The 25067-nt window shown below is 43.7% G+C and overlaps 1 protein-coding gene across 3 annotated transcripts in view; it reads right to left on the reverse strand.

The window, feature by feature from the left end:
* The window catches only part of CRIM1 (cysteine rich transmembrane BMP regulator 1), a 186615-nt gene extending 171945 nt beyond the window's left edge, over positions 1-14670 (reverse strand). For 2 of the 3 annotated variants that reach the window (XM_031466837.2, XM_031466836.2), the window contains exon 1: positions 14240-14648. In XM_031466837.2, the coding sequence (XP_031322697.2) occupies positions 14240-14570 (331 nt within the window). In that variant the 5' untranslated portion in view covers positions 14571-14648. Of the gene's footprint in view, positions 1-14239 lie in introns of all 3 variants that reach the window. The other variant, XM_010999649.3, reaches the window with a different exon arrangement.
* Positions 14671-25067: the final 10397 nt, after the last annotated feature.

A 25067-nucleotide genomic window follows, 5' to 3' on the forward strand; every position in this document is an offset into this window, starting at 1 on the left:
TTTACAGGTAAGTGTCGTTTGTTTCAGTTTCCACAATGCAGACCAAACTGTTTGGATGGAAAAGTTTTTATATAATATCTTGGATGACCTTGAGTCCAGATTTAGTCAACAAATGCTCATTGAGTTCTTCCTGTGTGCCAAGCGCTAGAATAACACACAATCCTGGCACTCAAGTGGATCACAATGAGGCCCGGAGACAGAAATGTGAACTCTTAACGCAGAGTGAAAAGTGCTCTAACGAGGGAGGGAGAAGGTGCTATTTAAGGGCCCTGAGGGGGGTGGTGGGGGCCGAGGGGGTGGCATTACTTTTTTCTGGGCAGGCAGGAAGGCTTCACAAAGGAAGCAGCCTAAAATGGTAGCGTCGGAGGATGGGAACACATTTTGAAGGTTGTTCGGATAACTTCGGGAATCTGAAAGCCAACACCACACCCATTTTCCAGTGACTGGCTTTGCCCCTACACCTTTAGTGGCAGCAGATATTAGGAGGTGTGTGTCGAACATACCTCCTAATTTTCTGAGTTTTCAAAGGGGCTTTGTCCAAGATAAAGTTGAAATAAACTATAGGCAGGTATGAAATTTAGGAGTCAAATTTTCCTTTACCTGTGGGCTTTTACTAATAACATGCAAATTACTAAAACTCTATGGGAAGTTAAACGCTTATTATACTAAGACTATCTTTTAAAAAAGTAAAGTTGGGATCATTACATACATGAAATATATCCCTTCTGAACAAACAAACAAAAAACCTCACTGTCCATCTTTCCTGGGAGTCATCCTTCACTTTCCCCTTTTGTAGCTCCTAATATCTTCTACTTTTCCATTCTCTCAAGAAATAGTATCACCAGCATTTCTGACGCAAGGGCACATGCTCACATATTCGCACAGTTTAAAAAATATAATACATGGACTATTTTCAGTGCCAAATGCAGCTGTAATTATATATTTCTTTTGGACACGTTTTATGTTATTAAAGCATGTCAATACTTTATCTCCCTCAAGTTTTCCAGAACTCTATTGGCAGAGAGTCCTTCTCCATTCCCTTTCCAAAGCATCGAATACGGTTTCCTGAATAGACTGACAGTCAATAAACTTGGTTGTTGGGGGCTCATCGTTTCCCAACATAGTCTTCAAAAATGATTTCATTTCCTTCCAACAAAAAACACTTCTGGCCTCTTTTATTTTGCTTTTTTTCCCCTACAGAAGTGTTCCATTTCTCACCCTAAATTCCTGCTTTGCTATTCTGCTATCACATCTAAAATTCCCATGTAAGGCCAAACACCAGGTTTAGTGATAATCTACTGTAAATCACCCCACATGGCCTTAAGGATAGTAAAATTTTTGTCTCTATCACCAGGTAATGAAATCAGTAATTTTCCTGAGCTCTATTTGTCCATATACAGATATCCCAGTTAACCAGGTAGTTTAAAAGCCAAAGCACTTTAATTAAAATTGCTTTTTCCAAATGTAATAAAACAATGCACCATCTTTATTAAGAAGTCATTTTCAGTTTGCTGATCTACAGAGTAGATAGTATACTTAATTTGCTTCAAGCATGCAAGTTGTTCTCAGCACATCTGTAACACAATGCCAAGTATTCCTTGTGTTGTGCCCTCAGCAACTGAACACACACACAAATACGTGCACACACTCCCTCTACATCCAAAGGCCCAAAGTTACCTACATCTTGAAAGAAGGCATTATCACAGCTTCCTGTCTCTCAAAGTCACACCTGTAACTGGGCCAGGGGCCAGGTGCTGATGCTACAGATATATTTGAAAATCCTGGGCACATCTTTTTAAGCCGGCAAGTCTATCACAACCTTGAAAAGAACTTTGTTTCCTGAAGTTTTATCACTTTCTGATCCATATTATCGTATTTCACAGTGTCAAACGAGTTTTATGTGCTGGCAAACACTGCTCCCCCTCCAAACATTTCTACAGAACTCTTCTGCCAGCCTATTAGTGCAGACACCATTATTGGAAGGGGTCCACACCGAGGATGTGATGCTTGGCACCAACTTCTCTTAATAGTTGAGTTACCAACAGCCGGAGAGCTGCATGCAACCAGGCTGTGGAGGATGTGGTGGCAAATGGGAAGATGCTGGTACGCATGCCTTTCCAATGGCTTTCAGGGCATGTGAGGTCCAGCCACACGGGGTCGTGGCAGGGATTCATCAGGGAAGGAGAGCCCAACCACAGCGCAAAGACGTGGACATGAGAGGAACCAAATGGACCTTTGAAAAGACTCATGGCAGCAAATGCACACTGAACCCTTTGGCTGCTTCCAAGAGAGAAGTGCCCCCCCCATCTCCACCGCCCCAGGCATTCATCCTTTCCTTACTGCACCTGCAGTTTTAAAAGTTCTTAAGCTAATAAGCACCAACCAAGCAGGAAGAAAACCAAGTAAAGACCTATTGATACAGCAAAGAGCAAAGCAGAACCTCTTTAGGCAAAAGCTCCGGCTAGTAAATGAACACCACCCCCCTGCCCTGCCCCAATGGCTATTTCAGACACCACCACTATTAGCTATCCAGAAATCTACCCTGCCAGAGAGAGGATAAGATCCGGAAGAGGATTTAACTTTTGATATTATCCTTAAAAAAAGAAAAGAAGAAGGAAAGACAGAGCAAGTCATAGCACTCCACTACAAGTGTTTTCCATTTAACAATATAAAATGTCTACCCAGTTACTAACAGACTTAAAGAAGTTTTCCAGATTGGAGAAAAAAAAAAATCTTGGGAAGCAAAAACCAAAATAGGATAGAAAACTGAAAATTAAGTAAGTTCATATTGCTAGGGATTGGTGGCTTAGGTAACTGAACTGGAAGTGAGAATCAAAACCAAGAAAAAAAAGTGAGAATTATGGAAGGGATCTACATAACGATTAGCTGCTGACTTCTCTCCTGTCACACACTCCCAAACGAAATACTTAGCATTCAGCAGATTTATTAACAAATAAATGCCCGACTGGAATTAACTAGCACCTCATTCTGGAAGGCTGATCTTGGCCAAAATGTAATATCCCAAGGCACAGCAGGCTGACTGCTGGTGTACACTGCAAGCGGGGCGAAACGCCACATACTTTGGAATCAGACGTATTACATCAAGTTTCAGGGCCATAGGTCCATACCATTTAATTCTGTGCCACGCCCTGTCAGGGGACATCATGAAAAGGGAGGGTGACGTTTCTAGACCTTAAGAGACAACTCCCAAGCTTCACAGTTGGCCTGGACTTGAAGCACATTCAGTGAAGATCTGTCTCAAATCCAGGCAGAGAGCTTCGTGGTCTGGGGGCTCAGGGACACACGGAGCAGAGGGACTGTCACAGCGTGCAGCAGGTCCCTAGCGAGGCACCCAAGTGCCAGTGTGGCCAGGGCCCCTCCTTTCATGGATGTTATGTTATGTGCCTTTAAATTCAGTCTGCTCCTTAAGGAAACTCCCTGGCAAGTGAAAACAGCAGCAAAGGTAAAAGAATGCTGAGAATTTGGCTGCTGCCTGCAGTATTAGGAAGAACAGCAATCACTCAACTCTCTCCTAGTGTCAGGGGCAGAAATGAGCATGTGAATTTGGGCAAGTTTTGGCCTGTCCTTGCTCAAGCCTCTCCCTTTGCAGGATCTGTCACCTACCTACCTCACAGTCATAATAACTAATTAAGTAAATGAGAAAATAGAGAAAGAGTGAAGGCAGCAGGCCAGCAGAGACATAAAAGAGAGGCATAAATTCTCCCCTGAATCCAGACCAGGCCACAGTTAATACAGCTTAAAGGTTGCTGGCGTTTAAAAGATGCCACTAACTTCCCGAAAACTGTATTTTGCTGCCTCCAACACCTCACAATAAACATAACTATGGGAGAACTCGCGATCTCTTCCTGCAAGCCCTCGCATCCATGGGCACCTGGGAGAGTCATGCAGACGGTACCACTTCTTCCTTCCCTGGCTTTGCAAACACGAGGTAATATTTGACTCTTGCCCCACACTTTTAGGTCATAAAAACACTGATCTTCTGAGCAGAAGGGCCTTATGATATCAGCTGGTTCAGTACCCCTGCCTTCAGGTAGGTTTAATTACTTAATTCTCTTCTGACAAATTAAGGCAAAAATCAAGTCAAGGGAAGTTGAGGTGGTTTTATTTCAGTTACTGAGCTATTAAGGGATGAAGGAACATCCGGAAACCATGGCTCTTGTTTCTCCTTAATCATACTATTCTCATCTGCAAGAATTTTGTAAAGTTTACGTTTCTGAGCAGCCTTAAATCCATCCTGCAACAAGCGAGGATTTATAGAAATCCATTCAGTCTTTTGATTAAAACATGGAAATTTATTTGGCCTTTCATTTTAACATCAGTGACGGTGGTAATAAATTTTCCTAAAACCTGCTTGACACCTAAGAGCTCAGTGGTTCTGAACACAGCAAACCTGATCTTTCTCAAACTATTTAAAAATTCTTTGACTTTGGCTTTCAGAGATAAGTGTCTAAAATCTATTCCTTTTTCCTGCCTTAGAAAGTAAATGCCCATACCTTTAAAAAGGCAAAGAGCCCAACTCTGAAAAGTGAGGAACAGTTTTCAAGATCTGCATCTGACGAGATGATGGGACGTTCTGCCTCTGCAGAATTATAAACATACGTGCTGAGGGACTGAGTGAACACATCCTGTACACACAGTTCCTCACACCTTACAGGCCTGAAGTGGCCCAACTGATTCTTTTTTTTAAATTATTAATTACTAGTTTATTTTAATGGAGGTACTGGGGATTGAACCCAGGACCTTACACATGCTAAGCATGCATTCTACCACTGAGCTATACCCATCTCCCCTTTAGTCCAACTAATTCTTAATATTAAAAGTCCTGTTCAGGCCACACTTTCTCAAGGTAGTTTGCCTTATTGTGGCAGGTCTTTTGGAGTCTTAAAAATAAAAAAAAAAAAAAAAGAGGTATCACCAGCCTTCAATATGAAGATACCTTTTGTTTTATCACAGCTGTGAACCATTTTGCTTGTGGCCTTTGGATGAGATGCTAAATAAGTTACCTCTCCTAGACCAGGATTTTGCAGGCTCAGGTTTCATTGTGCCCTGCCAGAAATTCCTTTCTGTTTTGAGTCTGAGATGTTTGTTTATGGTTTTTGTTTTGAAATGCTAAATAAGACAGGCGCGTAGTCTCCAGTTACAGCCTATACCTTTCTTTCAACCTTGCCAGAGCCACAGGGGCTGGCTGCTGATGGCTTCACTAGAATTCCCAAAGAGCAGACTCTACAGATTCTCCTCTCAGGAACTTGAAATGTAAAATGACAACACCTTAAAATATAATGAACACCCAATTTTCTTTCTGAAATGTTCGTAAGACATATGTTCCCAGGATATTTTATAATGAGGGTGTTCTTTTTGGATTTGACAAATATACACTGCTACGAAACCCTGGAATTTGGAAGTTCATCTCATCTTGCTTGTAAGTTTACAAGTTTGAACACTAGGACTCTTGATGAAAGATAGAAGCACTACAGTGACAGTTACTAAAAAGAGTTTCTATTTAAAAAAAACAAAACTCAGTTTCGACTGTGTGATGATAAGGTTTGGCTGTCAAGAAGAAAATAAAAAGAGTTGCAAACTACTAATTCCAAGTATCATCATTATGTTCTTTCTCCTTGTTCCGTAACAGACAATATAAAGCATATGCCTCATGAGTCCTCAGCCCATATTTACTGGATGAAAATGATGTTACTAGGTATGAAAGAAAAGTTACTAGGTATGAAGGAAAGGTCTTCCTGAAGTGGGACCACACCTACACTAGGAACCAAAGAGATAAGAGGGTCAGGTGTTTTAATTCAAGGCATTCTTTTCTAGTCTTCCACCGCAGCACAAAGACAGAGAAACTACAATACAAATCCACAGTAAAGCTGCAGTATTAGCCCACGTGAAAGACGGACGGAACACATCGGATCAAGAAAAGCAAGGCAGATGTACTCTGGGCCGCACCCCATCTCCTGCTCGCTGCCAAGCCCACCCCGTCTCTGAGCCGGCAGGCTGCTGCTGCTTCCTCCTGGATCCCCAGCTTGCCTTGGTGAAGCTCCCAGGGTCTCTGATGTCTCCAGCCATGTCTGGAAACCCACAGACAACGCCTCACGACAAAAGGAAACGTAATGCACTTTCAGGAAACCATATGCCATCCATATTAAGATATATCACCTTTTAAAAAATATTAACTTGAAATAGCTCTCTGGAAGTAAGGATTCAAACCACAAAATCAAGCGGATATCCACATTCTCCTGAAACACTGAAAGGACTAAGAATATGTCATACTGGGTCAAACCAGGGAAGGGATTTTTTGTTCCAGAGACCCTGGACTCACAGCCCCTTGTTCTCAGTACTTCCCAGTCTTTTTCTCTCTGACAAACATCTGAGACCAGAATTCCTGGAGTCTCCTGTCAAAGAGACTTAGTGAAGTATGGTCAAGATGTGAGTATGTCCACAAAGCAGATTTTTTTAAAGCTTATACAGAAAGAAAGCTAACAAAAAAATGAGAAAGGATGAAAAATAGAATGGCGATTAGAATTAATTATCTTTTAAAAATCTATTTGGTACCAGGAACTACAAGAACCATCATACACACACACACACACGTACATGTAATCATATACATATATGTAGTAAGTCTCTCCAATCCTCACTACAATACTTCCTTGATAGAAAGCTACTAATATCCCATTTTCACAAATGAGGAAACTGGAGCCCAAAACAATTAGGCAAGCTGGTTGTTCACGGTTGGAGAAAAATAACAAGAGCTGAGATTCAAACATAGGTTTGTCTGGCCCCAAGGCCCATTCTCTTTCTCTACAACACCCTGCATAGAGTGGGAAGGAGGAGGGAGGCGAAGAGACCCCTAAGCCTGGCTTGTTACCGAAGCCCCCGATCCTTCCTGGAGTCAGGGTCGGAGTTAGGACCCCTCTCAGTTGCTCCTGAGATGCTCAGCACTTTCTATGTCAGGACTTCACAGCTGCAAGTAACCGTCATGGCTGCAAGAAAACCGTCGATTTTCCCAGTTTTCACTGCCAGCCTTCAGACCATGGCTTCTGTGAAAGCAGGGCCACTATCCTACTTATTTTGGTTGAAAAATACTTACCAGAACAGCAGGTAACACTGTCAGGTCCGACCATACGCCACACTCGTGCTACACGCTTTACCTGCACTAGCCATTACTTCAAGTGTGGTCCTGGGACCTGCATCATTAGCATCACCTGGGAGTTTTTCAGAATTGCAGAATCTCAAGCCGCACCCAGACCTACTGCACCACACCCTGCAAGTTGAATGAGATCCCCAGGTGATTTGCGTGCACATTAAAACTTCAGAAGCACAGTTTTATCTCATTGAATCCTCGCAGCAAACATAGGTGGCACCCATTACAATTAACAGCTAGGGAAACTGAGGCTTAGAGAAGTTAACAGCACAAAGACCAGCCCCACAGCAGCTGCTCAGTAAATACTTGTGGGTAAAGGATGGCAGGGAAACAGGTCAGACTAGAAAGAAGTGGAGGAATGGCCTAGTTTGTACCAAAAGCGGCAGGAGGTGGGACAGGGGAAGAGGTGAGCTGCAGCAAAACAAGCTGTTTCCTCAGCCCAAGGCAGGCCACATCCTGTGCTGACCACGGGTGTGGACACTCCAGGGGCTTAGAGCAAATTCTTCTTCCAGAATATGATGAGAAGGAAAACGTACACTGGCAATTATAGTGAGTTTAGGTGCCCCCTTCTTCCCCAAAAGAAATATTTGCCCACAGATAAATGGTTACACTTAGAATTCTTATGACTAATGCAAAACCTTCCAATTCTTTATTTTTACCCAAAATATACAAATGTTGTGAAAATTATGTAGACAAAGCACAACAAATGGGCATCAGGAGGAAAGGTAGCAAATAGCTTCAGGGGCCTTTAAATCAGTTTTTAACTCAATGCATTTATGGTGATGGGGTAGGAGGAGGGAGGAGGGGACCTGAACTCAATAATAATTTGCTCCCTTTCTAAGAGCCCAAATTCCGTAACTACTGATGATCGATTACTCAGGTAGAAGAGGAGTAAACAGAACAAGAGAATGAGCCCACGTCAAGCTGTTTTACTGTATGGTTAACAGCTTTGTTGTCGTTAAGTGTTTACCGTGTGCTAGTCATTCTTCTAAGTGCTTCATAGGGCTGTATTCATTGAGTCCTTATACCACCCTATTATTAACCCCACTATACAGATGAGAAAACTGAGATGTACAGAAGCAGAGTGCAGATTTGACCCCAGAAACCAAGTTTCTAACCACTATACTCTTGGACTGAGGTTTAAGTACTTCACATGGAGACTTAATTGGGGTTGGGGGCAGGAGGTAAGGAACTGAACCATGTTCATTTAGTAACTACATTAGAAATAGGAATCTCTTTTGATTTATTTTTTCATGTGGGCCTAAAATGAACACTAACCAGCGCTTTACCTTGAGGGCATAATTAAATGTAAGTATATTCAACCACTCTGTCCATGAGACCCAGAGGTCTTGTCTAAACACAGCAGTTTTCCATGATTTGATCAGGCTAACTGGCCAGGACAAGTAGTAAAGAGTGGGTGAAATCAGGAGATGCTGATAAAGGGACACCTTCAGCTCACCACCCCCGCTCATCTGCCTAGTGGAACAGGCTAGAACAGAAAGAAAATCACTCCCAAAAGGAAACCTGCCATTTCGAACCACAGCTGGTGGAGCGTTTACAAGTGCAGCCTCATTCTTAGATGTTGGGAAACACTCTGATGTGTATCGCACAAGCTCTAAGCATGGGTAGGATCCCTTCCCCCACCAACAGGGTGTTCTTACACTTTTAAATCCAGATGAAATTTGAATTCTCCTTTTCAGCCACCAGAGCCTGTAAAGATCATCACAGACCCTGTGATTCCTAGGACAAATTTTAACCACATATCTCACTCACCAACTAATCTTATATACAGAGCTGAGAAATCACTTCTACCTGGCTTGAACTCATACTGTTGTGTAGACTTTTTAAGGTCTGGCTGTCTCCTTCATCTTGATTAAAATAGTATTTGGAGTAGGAAACAGGTCTGAGGCTTCCCAGCACCCCCATCCCAGCAGAAGGCCTTGTATAGAGCAGAAGATCAATGAATGAGTGACTGATTTCTATGCAGAGACAAGTCAGAGCTTTAAAAATTCAGCTTGGAGAATTCGACCTCTGAGAATGAAAGCTTTCAGTTTGTTATTCATGCATGCTTGGCTAGTCCACTGTTTCTTCCTCAAATAATTAATTGAGCTTTACTGGGGTGTCTCCAAAAATCCTGATCCTGCACGTGCCATAGGGAATGTGATGTTACAGGTACCTGCTTCACCAAATATTTTCACCTTCCACTCATCTCACCGTCTCCTACCCAGTGGTGTTTACACACTAAAACGGCACTGCCATTTCTCGTGTCAGTGCCATAGCCTGAATGATGTTAAACACACCCACATTTTTCAGGAATTTCAAAATTAATGTCTGGAATGTGTTCTGGATTATTCTTCAAAGGATGACATAGTTGCTCTAAGATGAATTCAATATTTTTCCCTTCTCCCATTTGTCATTCTTTAGTCCTCCCACTCCACTATCTTTCTAGGGTCATCTCTTTTATCTATTCCCCCCAACTTCATAATTCCTGTCCCTCGCATCCCCAAACTGTTCCCTTGTTCATCCAGATCATTGCATTTTAATCAAGCCACACCGAACACAGAAACCTGCACCCTATGGATAACACCTCCTACAACTGGTTTTAATGCCCAAAGTCTAAGAATTATTCAGATAGTTTTCTTCACAAATTAACCTGTCTGTTCACCACTGCATTGCCAACATACTGCTTGTAGATTCTCCTGATCACGTTCAATATGTGTTAATGGCAGCAAAATCTCTAGACTCGCTCTTTTTGCCTTCCTGGTGCTATGCAATTCATCTGCCCTTTGCCAAGTGTTGTATGTGACTAGACTCCTCAATGACTGAGGATTCTGTAAGCTCGACAGTCAAAGTGAAGGTCACCAAGTCCTGTCATTTGTGTATGTGCAGTGAATAGTCTCTCCATGTTTTGTCAATATTTACTTTGGGGAAGAACTAATTATTTCCTTGTTTACTTACATGGGTTCCTCTTCCCAGGCCGTGTTAATGTGATTTGGTCAGCCCTCTGCTTGCTTCTGTTTCTGGCATCTCAGGGCTCACTCTGCCTGAAGACTTTTGAGATGAAAAATGAAACACCTTCCTCCAAAAGCAAGGAACCCTGGGTTTTTTCATTTTTCTAATGCCAATACAGGAGTATTAACCCTTCCTGACCCCCTCTTCTACGTAATTAGTAAAAATTAAAAACCCAAGGACTCTGCACTCGAAGTCCTACGTCACAGAGGGATGAGAGATCCTCTGTGGCTGGTGCACAACCAAAGGGCTTGGTGCATCCCCTGGCCTCCTGCAGGTGCTCTCCGGGGCCTCACCTCAGAACCTCCACAAGGAGCCATCATCTCCAGTGACTGTGTTCCAGTGATTAGAACAGAAACCATAACCTTCTAATGCCAACAGTTTCAGAAGACAACATTCTGTTCTTTGCTGTAAGTACCCATCACATATCCTCAGTTCTGCTCACTGCTCCATGAGAAGTGGGTGGGAGGAAACACTAAAATACCTGGGGAGAATAAAAGGGGTGTGTTTTGAAAGAGTTTCTGGATGGCAGTGGTGAAAACACAGAAAGTTCAGTTCCATAAACGTGAAGCCACTGAGTAAATAATCACCGAGGAGGGAAAAAAAAGAGTGGTGCTTATCTGTGATCGCGATCACCTGGCTCTGATGCAACAAAGTTCTCAGAGCAAAGCCATTCAATAGTGTCCATTAGGTTCCAGATCTCTCTGTCCTCACCAACTGAGAGGTCTCCCATCCAGTCTTCTCCCTCAGGAGTTCAGAATCCAAACTTATTTCTCTGGTTTCTAGGCTATTTACCTAGAGGCAGACAGCCTAACCAAGGCGCGGGCCACTTAGTAAGCTGCAAAGGGCAACAGGAAAACCCACAGATTGGTGGAAATGGGAAAGGAGCTTGTACACTGATCCCAGGGGCCAGAAAAACTTAGGTATCTGGCTCTAAGCTCAACTTTAAAACTCATGTAACCAAAAATAATTTTTTAAGGAATTCAATCAGATTTACTTCGTAACAATCCAAATGATGCTAAAAAGATGTCCAAGTGTACGTGTCAGACAATTCACAGGATCCAACTCTTCACATCATTTAACCTTTCAGAAAATATTTTTTCTTCAATGTTCTTTCTATGGAGTAGATTGTTCATCCATGTATTTAATACACATTCAGTGAGAGCCTACTATGTGCCATGGTGCCTTAAAAACCTACGGCAGAGAGCCACAATTTGGAAGAAGTCCATTTCTGCCCCTGATTTATCTAACTCATTTTCTGAACTGCAGTTAAAAACACGATTTTCCCCCCCATAAAGCCAGTATGTGGAGTGATATAAATAAAAATTACTGCAGGTTGGCAAGTGGAGCAGTGTAATTTGTATTTAAATTATGTCATCGAAAGCAGGTAGATTAGTCATGATAACATTTCTACACCATGCAGTATGTTTTCTCAGTATAGTCAACTAAATAAGAACTTTCAAAAAAGAGTTTTCATTAACAGATACAACCAGTAGGGGTCATTTTAGTGCAAAATTTGCAGCAAAAGAGACCTCAACATGAATAAAATGTATCAATGCCCATTCCTGTTAGTTATGATAATCATGCGTGAATTTCTGAATAAAAATGGAAACTGAGGGGAATGTTTGGCCATTTAGAAATCTCTTGCCAAGTAACAGGAAAACAAAAGAGAAAGTCTGAACCCTCCAGATAATTACTGCCATGGAATGACTGACTCCTCTAATTCTTAAGAAGGAAGGAAAAAAAAGCTACTCATTTATCCTGTGTTTTCCATAAATCTTGTAGTAAAGTGAAAACACCTGAAATTGTAGACCTCCTATGGAAATACCTAAATCCAACTGTTATACCACTCCAGGTAACACTGTCCCTGTAACACTGAGTTCATAGATTTAGAATGCAATTTAACTGCTGCTTTTAAAATTTTTTAAAACAAAATTAAATTAAAAAAAATGCCCTGAGCACACAATTTCGGTAGCTGAAAACAGGCCAGCTAACTGGGAAGTGCTGCTAGAGAAAACTAAATGAGATACCATCATGGCAATAAACACTTCCAAGCATTTTCAAGCTAATACTAAGTGCGTGGGGTGTTTCCAGAAGAAATGAAGCTATGAGGGATCACATCATTTCAGAGGAATGAGAAGCTCACCAACAAACTGCCAAAATAACTCTATACTATGACACCAGAATGTTGTTGCCAAAACACTTGATTCCCGTGAATGTTCCCTGAGCACCACATTTCCTTCACCAGAAATCTATCACAAAGGAACAAAACAAAGGTTAGAGTCTTTAGACCTTCGCCAAGTCCTCAGAGCACAGCAGTTTCCACCACATTTAACCTTGTTTTAGTTGCTCGTGCTTTTTAGATTTATGGGAGGCTGGCTTAAGCTAATTAGACACTACAAGTGGCAGGATTCAGAGATGCATCTTTTGGTCCAACTCATTCAGGATTCCCAAAGTCGAACACATAAAACTGTATCAGACGTTAATCTCCTGGCTACTTTTCTTTTTGTAAGAAATAAAAACAGGATATAAAATGGGACTTGACACCAGGTGAGAGGCTTTTGTACTTGAGGCAAACAAACTCTTCTAACCCAATGTCCTAAGGATGCTACAGTGCACTTCCCTCCAAGAGTTCCCTCCACTCATTACTGCCCACTAGCTTCCAAACCAGAAAGGCCTCCCTGATTTTCCAGAACTGTCCAAACTTTAAAAACTGCAAGTATCAATGAATATGCGTGTGTGTAAAGAAAATCACAGTATGGAAGCCTTTTAATAGACCCAGTTTATCCTTAAGGTAGCTTCCTCCTTTCTCAGTATTCCAGCACAATAAACACAGACTCACGTAAGGATGTTTCAGAATAAACCCCTCCCTGGTCTCCGTAGTGCCAGCTGTGAGTAATAGGGAAGGGAGCGGGGCAGAGGGCGCCTGTCCCTCCGCCTCGCCGTTCCTCCAGAAGTACAGCTGCTGCGCTCTGCTCATATACCAGGATGCCCCGGAACAGCATCATCGCCCCAACGTCAGCCCCAGCAGGGACCCCCCTTTTAACTGGTGCTGAGTCCTGCCCATTAGCCAAATAAAAACAATTCACTGCCTCTCTGTAGACCCCACACCACACCAGGTACGCCGAGGCCAGTAGGCAGGGCTTAAGGCCGACACCCACCAACAGTGGTTCTCCCAACGAGGGAGGCTCCAATAATCTAATCTTTCTCCCTCCCAGACACCATGGTGCACCATATTTAGTGGAGAAACCAGCAGAACAATCCTCGCTATTAAACACATGAAAAGGAGGAACCGGCAACACGATTGGAAACACGCGGGTATCTAATCTTAAAAAGCAGCTACTAATACGAACAACTTTTCACTCCCACGTGCAAGCCCCTCGCCCCCCACCCCCACCCCTTCGTTCAGGAGAGAAAGCCTTTGACCGTTTTCAATAGGCAAATAAATGAGTATCCACCGTATGTAACTTCCCTCAGGCTGACATATTCCGGAGCTGAAATTGATTTATATGCGCAGGAGGAGGAAGGGGGTGAAGGAAAAGCGCAAGGAAAAAATAATAAAAAGAGTCACACACGGAGTGTGAGCTGGAGACACGTCTCCTCCGCCAGCTGAAAATGGACTTCGTAAACGCGGTGCAGCACTCGGTTCCACACTGCGCTAGTGCGGGGAGGGCGGCAGGGGCTGGACTCCCCGAGGGGCTCGCGACAGCCTCCGCAGTGCCCCCTGTCCGCGGCGCCCCCACTTCGGGGCGCACAGCCGGGCCACCCCACCCAGCCCCAGCCTGATGGGCCACACGTGTGCGAGTCTGTGCGCTGCTGGGGGCGAGCCCCCACTCGCCGGCCCCCACCCACGAAATCCAACCTCGCCCGCGGCTGGCCAGGCGTCGGGGAGAGCTGAGAGGGGGAACCGAAGGACGCAGGACTCCCTCCCGGGGGCGGCGGCCGCCCCTCCTCCCGCGGAGCCCTCTCTCCTCGGGAAAGTCTCGGCCAAACTTTGTTCGGCGCAGCCAGCGCCGAGGGGGCGGCGCGGGCCAGGTGGGAGGGGGCCCCAGCGGGCGGTCGTACCTTCGCAGACGCCCACTTCGTACTCGGTGATGGAGTCGCCATTGAGCGGGGGGCGGATGACACAGCGCAGCCCCCGGTCGCAGGCTCCGTGGAGCCCGTACGCGCCGCCGCAGCTCTCGTTCCTCTGGCGGGCGCACATGTAGCAGCAGCCGCAGACGCCCTGCACGATGCTCCCGGGGCAGCTCCTGGGCTCTTCGCACTTGGACTCGTCGCAGGGCAGGCAGACCAGCGCCCGGGTGCCGGAGCGCGCCAGCAGCAGCAACAGCCCCAGCAGCGAGACCAGGAGGTGCCCGCAGCCGGCCAGCCCCCTGCCCCCCGCCACCAAGTACATCCTCCTGCGCCGCCGCCGCCTCCTCCTCGCAGCCGGGCCGGGAGCGGGGCTGGCGTCCTCCCCAGCGCGGGGCACACGCGCCGCCGACGCCGCACCCGCAGCCCGCGGTCCTCGCCGCCCCCCTCGGGGCCCCCGGGGTGCGCCTCCCCTCGCGGGGCGAGGCCCCCGCCCCCCCTGCGGGCCGCGCCGACCCCGAGCCCACTAGCGTTGGCGCCAGCGGTGGCTTCCCCTCCTCCTCCTCCTCCCAGGAGGGAGGGGGAAAAAGAAAAGTTTCCTCCCGGCAGCTCCGGTTCAACCCAAACTTCTGGCGGCGGCGGCTGCGCTCGGCTCCAGCCCCGGCTGGCGGCGCCTCCTCTCTCTCCTCCTCCGCGTCGGCCGGCCCCGCGGCGGTGGCGGTGGCGGCGGCGGCGCAGCCTCCAGGCCGGTCCCCGCCTCCCGAGCCGCCGAGTGGGCGCGGTGGCGCAGCAGAAGGTCCGCGGCGTCCGCTCCGCGAGCCCGGCTCGCCTCACTCCTGCTCCGCTCCTCCGGGGGCTTGTTTATGGCTCGAGCCTCCGCCGCTACGGCTGCGCCCTCCCCCATCCTACCTCATTCCCCAGCCCGCGCCCCCCCCCTCCGCGCGCCGCTCATTGGCTGCCCCCCACCCCTCCCGGCCCGGCCGGCCCCCTCCCCCTCCCCCGCCCTCGCTCCCCGGCGGCCGGGCCCTTCCTCCCTCGCACGCCTCCTCCTCCTCCCCTCCTCCTCCTGCGCCTCCCGGAGCCCCGCGCACCAAGCCGGCCCTGGGGCCGAGTCTTTGCGCGCCTCTCCGGCTCGGGCATCGCCGGCGCGCTGCGGCTCGGGGCTCAGGGTTCACCCGGCGAGCCGCGAGAGTCGCAGGGTCCCGAGCGCCCGCCGGCCCCGGGGCCACCGTGGCTGGCCTGAGAGCCCCGAACGCGAGACGGCTGTACCTCCTGGGCCGGTTTTGAGTTCGGAGAGTGGCGGGGACCCCCGGAGCTCGGGGCCGAAGGGATTGCTGCAGCCCTGGCTGGAGCACCCGCTGGCTGGAAAGGGAAGCACATGCATGGAACCTCCGCAAAACTGGATGAGAATCCATCTTCCACTTGAGCTGGGAATAGACTTTATAAAAGATATTATGTAATGGAGTCTCGGGAAGCTCGAGACGCCTCCAGCGAAGCTGCTGGTGAATTAATTAAGTGCTTTAAACGGTCTAGGTAAATATTCCGGGGGGTGGGGTGGAGAGGAATGTTTGGGGCCACTGTAGCTTGAGGTGAATTTTAACTGTCCACATCATATATGTTTTGTCGCTCTGCCGTCTCTGCCGAGGTGCTATATTATGGGAGGGGGCGAATGGAAAGTGGAGGTGATTTTTTCTCCCTTGAGTAAGACCGGGTTACTACAAGTCTTGACATGACTGGACCGGCATATCTCATGCATCATTAATATCATCTGACATTGCCCTTTTCTTTCCCAAGCGCACGGACAAAAGTGGGTTTTAATTTTTTTCATTTATTGTAAATGGATTAATAAAGAAGTTGTGGGGTATATATTCTTTGTGTTAAGCCAGGTGAAGAAGCAGCTGAAGTGATGCAGAATGCATTGTGTGAGGATTGTTTCTCCTCTGTAGCTGTCAGAAAATGTTCTCGAAATGATAGGCTCTGTAACGGTCCACGATAAAATTAGTGAATTAACAAGAAGTGACTTGGATCAGTGTGAAAAAAAAATCAGATCTTGTGGCAGGTGTGAGATGGGAGTGGCCGGCCGACCTTTTGATCCAAGATGGTCTGGCTGCAGGAAGGTGGCAACTTAAGTGGATCTGAAAATCATGACTAACGAACCCAAAGTTAATAACTGGGCAGCGTAAGGAGAAAGGAAACAAAGATGTCATTGAAATCCTCTGTTTGTGGAACAAATTTATACTTAAAATATTTTGGTTTAACCACCCTAATCCTGAATCGAAAAGCCAAAGTTACCAGTGGAATATTCCCCAGTCACTGGCATCAGAAAACTGAACATTTCTCCAATCATATTTCTTGGTCCTGAGGAGAGGAAGAGGCTCATTAATTATCACTGATTATCAGAGGATAATAGAGAAAACGTTCAACAATGAAAAGGGGGAGTGAGCATCCCATTTTCTGGAAGCACTTAAATAATTGTTGAGATGACTAGTTTTCAGGGATGTTGTAGAGACAGTTCCTGCAATTGTGTAGGAGGTCAGGTTAGATGATCTACAAAGGACCTCATACCCTAAGATTCTAAAATTATAAGTATTAAGTGGTAAAATCATTTAAAATATGCTACATTTTCTATTAGCAAATTCAAGAAAAATAAAACATACAATACTGTTAAACATGTTTGTTTCTTGTAACCCAACAAGGCACTAGCACTCCACTGTGGGATTTGCCAACAAACTGTCATCATTGAGCTGTGTTAAAAGGCCCTTTCCACTCTTGCAGAGGAGGTTATCTATATTTCTGTTCAAATGCAAGTATAAAGACGTTATTAAAATGTAGCAGATAACATTGTAGGACTCAACAGGAAAAGCCAAGGTCAGGTGATGGAAAAAAACACAGAAGTGAGAAAGCCACTGTAGGTTGAAAAAAAGAGAGTAATAATCATTGCCCTGGTCTTGCTTTTTTGTTTACTTTATTTTAAAGGCAATATATTAAAGATTAGGGAAAGCTAGAGATTGAACACAGGCAAGGGACAACGTGGAGGTCAACATCCATCATTCCTGGAACTCTAGAGGTAGAACCTCTTGGAAAGTACACATGAGGTGATAAAAGCTGACTTCTCATGGGAATTCAAGTCAATCTTAGAAAGGACTGCAGAGATTCTTAAGACTAAGATGGATGTAACAGCTGAGAAAATTCAAATGACATGTGGTCCTTTGCTATAGAATTAAGAGAAAAACAAGGAGAAAATAAGAATCTTTCCTTGAATCCTGTAACTAGTAGCAAAGAAGAAACCTACAAGGGCCTGACAGCTTATCTGAAACCAGTGTGTGAACTAGGAGCTCAGTTACAAAATAGCTGTTCCCTCCCTGGGACTCAGGAGGGACCACAAGGTGGCCAAGAGCCAAGACAGGGAGACTGGGGCTCAAACACAAAGGGATTCCCTCATCTTCAGAGATCAGACTAAGGATACAGAAGAGAGGATGGATGGGCCCAACATGGTGACAACAGAGGGTCAAGGGAGAAAGGAGACTGGCAAAGTATTACATAGACCCTGAAAGGCACGGACGAATGTAAGAGTTAGGGTCATACATGGAGAATGGTTTAATGCCTCCTCTTCTGGGAAGCATCGTGAGCTTATTCCCTTATGTGTTCTATAGCATTTTATAAGTACCTCTGCTTGTGGCATTTATCATATTAGATTACAAATGTTGATATACATAAATAAAATATATTTTAAAAATACGTTATATTATAAATCTTTCTCTAAATAGCTCTGATTGACCCCATTACATTGTAGCTCATTGGAGGGGCCAGGACTTATAAGAATGCACACATGCAGGAATTGCAAAAGGGAGAGATGGAAGAAAGATATTTAAATAAAAAGACATTTGAACATTCCCATCTGTGGCCCTTCTCTCTCAGGTTTTAGTAACTGCTTCTAAAAATAAGTACTTGAAAGGGCTCCTTGGGGCAGGAGAGTCTTTCAAACTGGCGGAGGGCGGGAGGGGTACACCTCAGAGGTCTGAAAGGAAAAGGAATCAGAACCTAGCGTTGGTGGAGGTCTGGAAGAAGAGACAGTCTGCCCTCTATTGGCCGTTGAGGGGTTTGGATGGGAGGGGTTTGCTAAATTGTTGAAAATGTCTGAAAATCACAGTGCCCAGCTGGGGGCCTAGCAGCCTAGCAGAAAGTGGAAATGAGAGGGCGGGAGATTGCTAGTGTCAGAGCCCTCGGCCCTGATTCAGTGCCTGGCCTAGCCTCTCTCCTGTAGTCACACGCTGGGAGGTGCATGCTATTCGTGTTTTCTCTTCTTGAAATGAAAATAGAAATGTAGAAGGTATCTTTTGAGTCAGATACACAAACTCTTAGAATTGAGTTTCCAAAAAAAAAAAGTCTTGTTTTATAAAGATGTTTCTTAGACACTAGAAAGATCTATGCAGAAAAATGGGGGAGGGTATAGCTCAGTGGTAGAGTGGGTACTTTGCATACATGAGGTCCTGGGTTCAATCCCCAGTACCTCCATCAAAATAAATAAATAAATAAACCTAATAACGTCCCCCCTCAAAAAAATTTGAAAGAAAGGAAGAAAAGGAAAGGAAAGAAAGAAACCAGGACAACAAGTCTGGCTCCTTTCACCCTCATCCCCCCATCTCCTTGCTCCCCCTCAGCTAGGGTCACCTATACATGGATTCTCACTTTCTAGGCTTGGACCATTTCAGTGAGACAGGGGGATCCCTAGTCTGGGGGCTCAGACATCTGATCTTGGACTCCGGATCTGGTCATTGGACTCCTTTTTCCTAAGGAGGGTTCTTGTCTTACCTGCCTCGCTGAGGGCCAACAGCTGCTCCAGAGCTGGCACGGCTGAGCACAGAATACAGGTTCTCTTTAAGGTTTGGTCTAGGTGCTGTCTCCCACCACCCCCAGCCCTTGGCGATGCACACACAATTCTGAACAAAGTATTCATCCTTTCTGAATCTGTTCCGTCCCCTACAAAGTGGAGACCAGAATGCAGAGGACCGCACACTGTACCATGTGGATAAAATGGGTGTTCTCCTTTTCTATTGTTATTTTTAGAGTCCTTCTCTTTGAGTGCCTCCTCAAGTTCTGTGCTTGAGCCGGAATCCCAGCTCTGCGATCTCTCAACACCTATTCCTATGCAGCATCTGCCTGACCAGATATTTGGTTTTTTCCTTCTTAGGATCGTTAAGTTGGTCCCACTTTGGCAGTCTGTCTACTCATGGGGTTGTCGCATATGTGATATTTTCTGGGACCCATTCGGGTCTAAGACTTATTTTCAAGGGTAGTCATTACTAATAGTGATAATAATAATTGCTAACCTTTATTGAGGGCTTGCTAATAAGCACTTCATATGGCTTATTTTAAGTAATGTACAGAGTAGCCCTATAAGGCCAATGCCTTACAGTATCTTCTGTCATCTACACTTGAGAGTTGAGGAATCAGAGGCACAGGAGGTTGTGTGATTTGCAAGGTCTCAGAGCTCTGTGAGCGGCTTTCCGGTTTGGAACCTAGTGTATTTAGCTGCCTCGTGCAGTAAATTGGGGAATGGGAAGTTGCTTTTCTTTTCAGTGTTATTGTTTTGTGTGGACCTACTTTCAAACTGTTAATATCTATGACAGTATCTTGCCTTCTTTGCTAATTTGCATATGAAAAGTTAAAGTAGTGATTAGCATTTTCCTCAAAATGGAAATAGCTCCATTGTTTTCCTAATTACTGAAAAACAAAATTCATGTGGTGTTTACTATGTGCATATTGACTAATTACCTGGGTTTATTACCAATTCTAATCCTCACTACAGCCTGACGAGGTAGGTACATAATTACTTGCATTTTGCAGATGGGGAACCAGAGACACAGAAAGGTTAAATAAGATGCCCAATGCCATACTTACTTAAAAGAAAAATTGGGATTCAAAACCAGGCAGTATGGCTCCAGAATCCATGTTATGCAATCCTCCTCCTAATATATATTCTTTACAAATACATGCGTATTGGTGGCGGGTCGGGGGGCAGGGAGTAAGAAAATATAAGCAAGGTTTTTTAAAAAAGAAAGAAAGAAGCATTACTCATAATCCTACCATTGAGCTATTAACCACTAATAACATTCGTTATACATCCTGACGGCTTCTTTTCCCCTATAAAGTATAAAACAAAAGGTGGACTATTCATTCTAATTTATAATTCATTGCTTTTTCACTTAACCATATACATAGCACCTTGATCTTGAGGATTGATAACTTTGTACCACTGGATTCATTTGACTGAATGGGTGTACTATATTATATTTAATCATGCTACATTAATATACTTTTAGGGCTTTTTGTTTGTTTGTTGCATATTTTCACTGTCATAAACAAAGCTACAGCGGATTCCCATTTAGCCAAATTTTCCAATTGTTCAGTGATTTTCTTTGGCCAATTCCAAAAGTAGAATTGTTAATGTGGGTCCAAAAGTATGCTTTTTTTCACACGCATAGCCAGATTGCCTCCTGCAAACTCTTATCTGCACACATTCCCTCCAACACTTAGTGAGAGTGCTCATCTCCCCAGTGCAGAGGGCCTTCGGGTTAACAACTGCTGCTTGGAAAGCACATTACATTGTAAAGCTTTTTTTTTTAAAAACAACCTTAAAAATTTTTTTTGCATTCATTATTTTACTAGATCCTTTAAAATGTTCAACATTTGTAGGTTTTAACTATATCAGATATTTTAACCCTACAAATTACCAAATCATGTAACCTGGTAAATTGTATGCAGTAGGATTTTTAGGGAAAGTGTTGTCCTTAATTAAAAAATTTCTCCCAAGGAAGGAGTGCTTTTATGAAACTGAACTAATGAAGGGAATAAATGATTGAGACCCCTGCAAAAGATGAGGCTATTTTAATGGATATTCTGTGCTTGTGGGCATTCTTCTCAATAGCTGGAAAAAAACAAGCATAAGAAAATTAAGAGAGGGCCCAGCCCTGCAGTATAACGAGGAGGAGGGATTTCTACCTACTACAGCGCCACCCACCTCTCTGTCTTCTCCATCTTTGCAGCTGCCTGTCCGACTCCTTGGTTTCAATGCCTGAAGATTCGTAGATCCAAATTGCAGACACTTTTCCCCAAATCAAAATGGCATCTATGATAAGAAACACAATTACATTTTTTTCAACAATGATCTCATTACTCAATATGTTCTTAAAATGTTTATTTTGGAATTGCCTTCTATAGTCTCAGGAGAAAAAAAAGCTCATTGTTTAATCATCATATATTTGACCCAACATATTATAACTCAAGTAGATTATCTTCTTCATTCATCAGACTTGGCTCTGACTTTTTACAATCTTCATCAAATTCATCCTCTGAGGATGGAGATTTGCTGTGAATATTTAAAAGAACCAACAAATGTTCTAGAGAAAATCTTTTTTTAAAAAGAGTTTAAAAAAATGGTGATCATTTCATAATAGACACAAATATATCATTATGTTGTACACCTGAAACTAATATAAAATTATATGTCAATTATATCTCAATAAAAAAATGGCAGGCATTGGTTTTCATGCAACAAGCATACAGCTTTTCTAAGTAACTGCTGACAAAGAGACATCATTCATTCGAATGTAAATTCTGATATGATAATGTTCAACAGAACACTGATTTTTTTATATTCATAGCCTATATATCAGACAGCTGTTTTGTCATTGAAATAAGAATTTATTACCTATTTTCTGGGGAAAACGGTAGCACTTACCAATATCTAGTTTCCTTCTTTCATTCTGGACACACAACTAGACAACACTCACCACCTTTCTTTCAGTTAGATGGGGCCACGGAATGTGGATGGAAGTGAAGGGGAACTTGCCTAGGCTGGCCTCTAATCCTGCGTATTTTCCCTTCTCTCAGCTGGTTGGCTGCAGAGCACACCACAGAGGACTCTGACATCCCAGAAGGATTTGGAACCACTAAATGCATAGATCCTGGGTCCCCGAATCACTGTGTGAAGCCGACTTCTTACGTACAGACATATTCACGTACATCTACCTCACGGAATTTCAGGGGACTAGGATTTGAGTGAGAAATGAATCTTTACTGTGATAAGTCACTGAGATTGGAGGCTTATTTGTTACAGCAGTTAGCCTATCATAACATACTATTTTAGCTTAAACAGAAACAACATGAACCGTTTATTCTGACCTTAGTTACTATTATAGGTTCTCAGACAAGATGCAATTTTGACATGTACTTATAACTGACTTGCATTTGTTCGTAGACTATGTAATGAATGTATAATGATTAGGTTACCAATCCTGGCATTTAAAATATTTTCACTACTGTAGTGTTCCAAGAAGACTTTAGAATTTTGTTAGTACTGATTAGTGGTAGTAAAATAAGTAATATCAAAACTTTCCACTTACACAAATGAGAGGGTGGCCATCTATATTATGTTACCCAGTGAGTTTGATTTCCTGAGCTTCCAGTCTCAGACCATCTCTGCCCATGACTTTAGTGTGGGTTACCAAGGCCCTATGCAACTCAAAAAAGAATGCGGCTCTTTAAACCTTTCTTTTCCTCCTTTTTTCCAAGTCCTTCAGAACTTATTACTTCCTCTTCAAGCCTCTTTTGCAGTGCTGCCCACGTGTGCTCCTCTTTGAAGCCTTCCCCACAAGGATCACCGTAATTGCATCAACATCCACAGGTTTATTATGGACATTAAATCAGCACCTCCTTCTAGTTCTCATTTAAACTTAAAGAATATTTTAATATTTTGATACTGGATTCTAAGGTCATCATCATATCCATAGTCTCTATCATTAATTATCTTTGATAGCTTAATGTATCTTGATCACCTCGTTGCCTACATTGGTTGTTCTTCATTAGCTTTCTCAAGCTCAAACTAAAGGTCAGGCAACAAATAAAGGTCATTGACCAAATGCTAGTTCCCAGTAGGCTGTGACTGTGTAAGTGATTACTGGTCTGAGATGAGTAAGAAAACTGGAAGATGAAGCTCATAAGGCATAAAACTATTCAGGAAGAAAATATAAGAAAGAGATTCCAAGAGTGTCTTCATCATCAACTGACTATTGCCAAAACCCACATTATGTTTCCTATTAGCTTTGCCAAGGAGAAGAGGTAACCATCAATGCCAATTACAGGTGTCTGAAGAAGAGGATTATCCACTTTTTCCCTCAGTAAATTATTGATTAAATCAGGAACGTCCGCAGCCATGATGAGGTACTGTGCCATAAGCACTCTGATGGAGAGAAGATGATACCGGGAATCAGACTGACCCAGGATCAAATTCAAACTGTGTTCATCACTGCCTGTGTGACTTTGAATACGTTGTTTAATGAGTTTCCTTTTTCTCATCAGTCCCTTAGGAAACTAGCACCTACAGGCTTTGGAGCACATAATAAATACTTAGTAAATCTTCTAGTATTTTTAATAATGGGATTTCTTTTCTTAACCATATATTCTTAATTCATATATTCACTAAGGGTTTACTACTTGAAAAGTTTGTGAGATCAGGTCTAGTCTGTGGTTCTAGAACATAATAGTACTTCTGGCCTGTGTGAGGTTCAAACCCAAGAACTTCATCTCATAGTGACTGTACCCCCTAGCAGTCTGTAATTCCCTGAGCATGTCACTTTTCATGTCTGTCTTCCCATTTAGGGTCCATGATTTCCTAATAGGCAGAACAGGGACTTTTAAACTCAGGAAGCTGGATCCCACATCCCTAATCCCTACTCTGATTACAGAAATAAATGTCACTTTTTTGTGTGCTCAAGGGGTCTGCAGTCTTGGATGGGCAACTGGTAAGTCAACTATTTCAACATAGTGTAATAGAAGTTTACAAAATTCAGTCTACAAGAGGAAATTGGAGGTTTCACAGAACTTCTTCATGAATGAGAAGATAGTTAGGTTGGAGCTTGAAAGAAAAATAGACACCAGGTTTAGGGATTGTGAGAGGGAGGAAAAGAGATTCCAAACAAAGAAAACAGTGAAATTCCTAGAACAGGGCCTGGTGTAGAGTAGATGTTTAATAAATGTTGCTGAAAGAAGGAAGAGAACTTATGGTTCTGCAATTAAAAAAAATGAAGTTTGAGGCAACTCGATACCCAATGACATATATGAGGAGACAAGTCCAGTAAGTCTGAGTGGATGATGAAGGCCCAGAATCAACAGCAAAGAGTTTAATTTAATTTGATTTGGGGGGGGGGTCATTAGGTCTATTTATTTATTATGATTAGTTGTTGTTGTTGTTGTTGTTGTTGTTGTTGTTGTTGTTGTTGCTGTTGTTGTTGTTTTTAATGGAGGTACTGGGGAGTGAACCCAGGGCCTCGAGCCCTACCGTTAGAGCTATACCCTCCCCTGAGCAAAGAGTTTAGACGTCATCATATAGGGGAGTGTATGGAAACTTCAGAGGCACGTGACCTCATCAAATTTCTATTTTATAAAAATACTATTTATTACTGATTTAAGACACACTTTTAAAGTATGTGAACAACTCTGAAAGTGAGATGCATCCCCCAATTGATGGCGTGTCATAGTTTAACTGGCAGTTGTTTACTTTCGTTCTCAGTGGTATATAAAATCATGTGGTTGCTTAAGTGATGGGACCTTGTATTTAATGAAATGTTGAAATTATGGCAGCCAAATAAGAGAGGGACAATGAGTGGAAGCCAGAAAACTATTTGGGAGATGTACCAAAGAGCATAGCTGAGAGATAATGAGCTGTGACCCGAAACCGAACATGCCACAATAGATTTTGACATTCCAAAATAAATTAGGAGTTCCTGAGTTTCACGGGTTAGATTTAACTTTTGGTTTTCCA

This window comes from Camelus dromedarius, chromosome 15, assembly GCF_036321535.1.
Source record: "Camelus dromedarius isolate mCamDro1 chromosome 15, mCamDro1.pat, whole genome shotgun sequence".
Taxonomy (NCBI): domain Eukaryota; kingdom Metazoa; phylum Chordata; class Mammalia; order Artiodactyla; family Camelidae; genus Camelus; species Camelus dromedarius.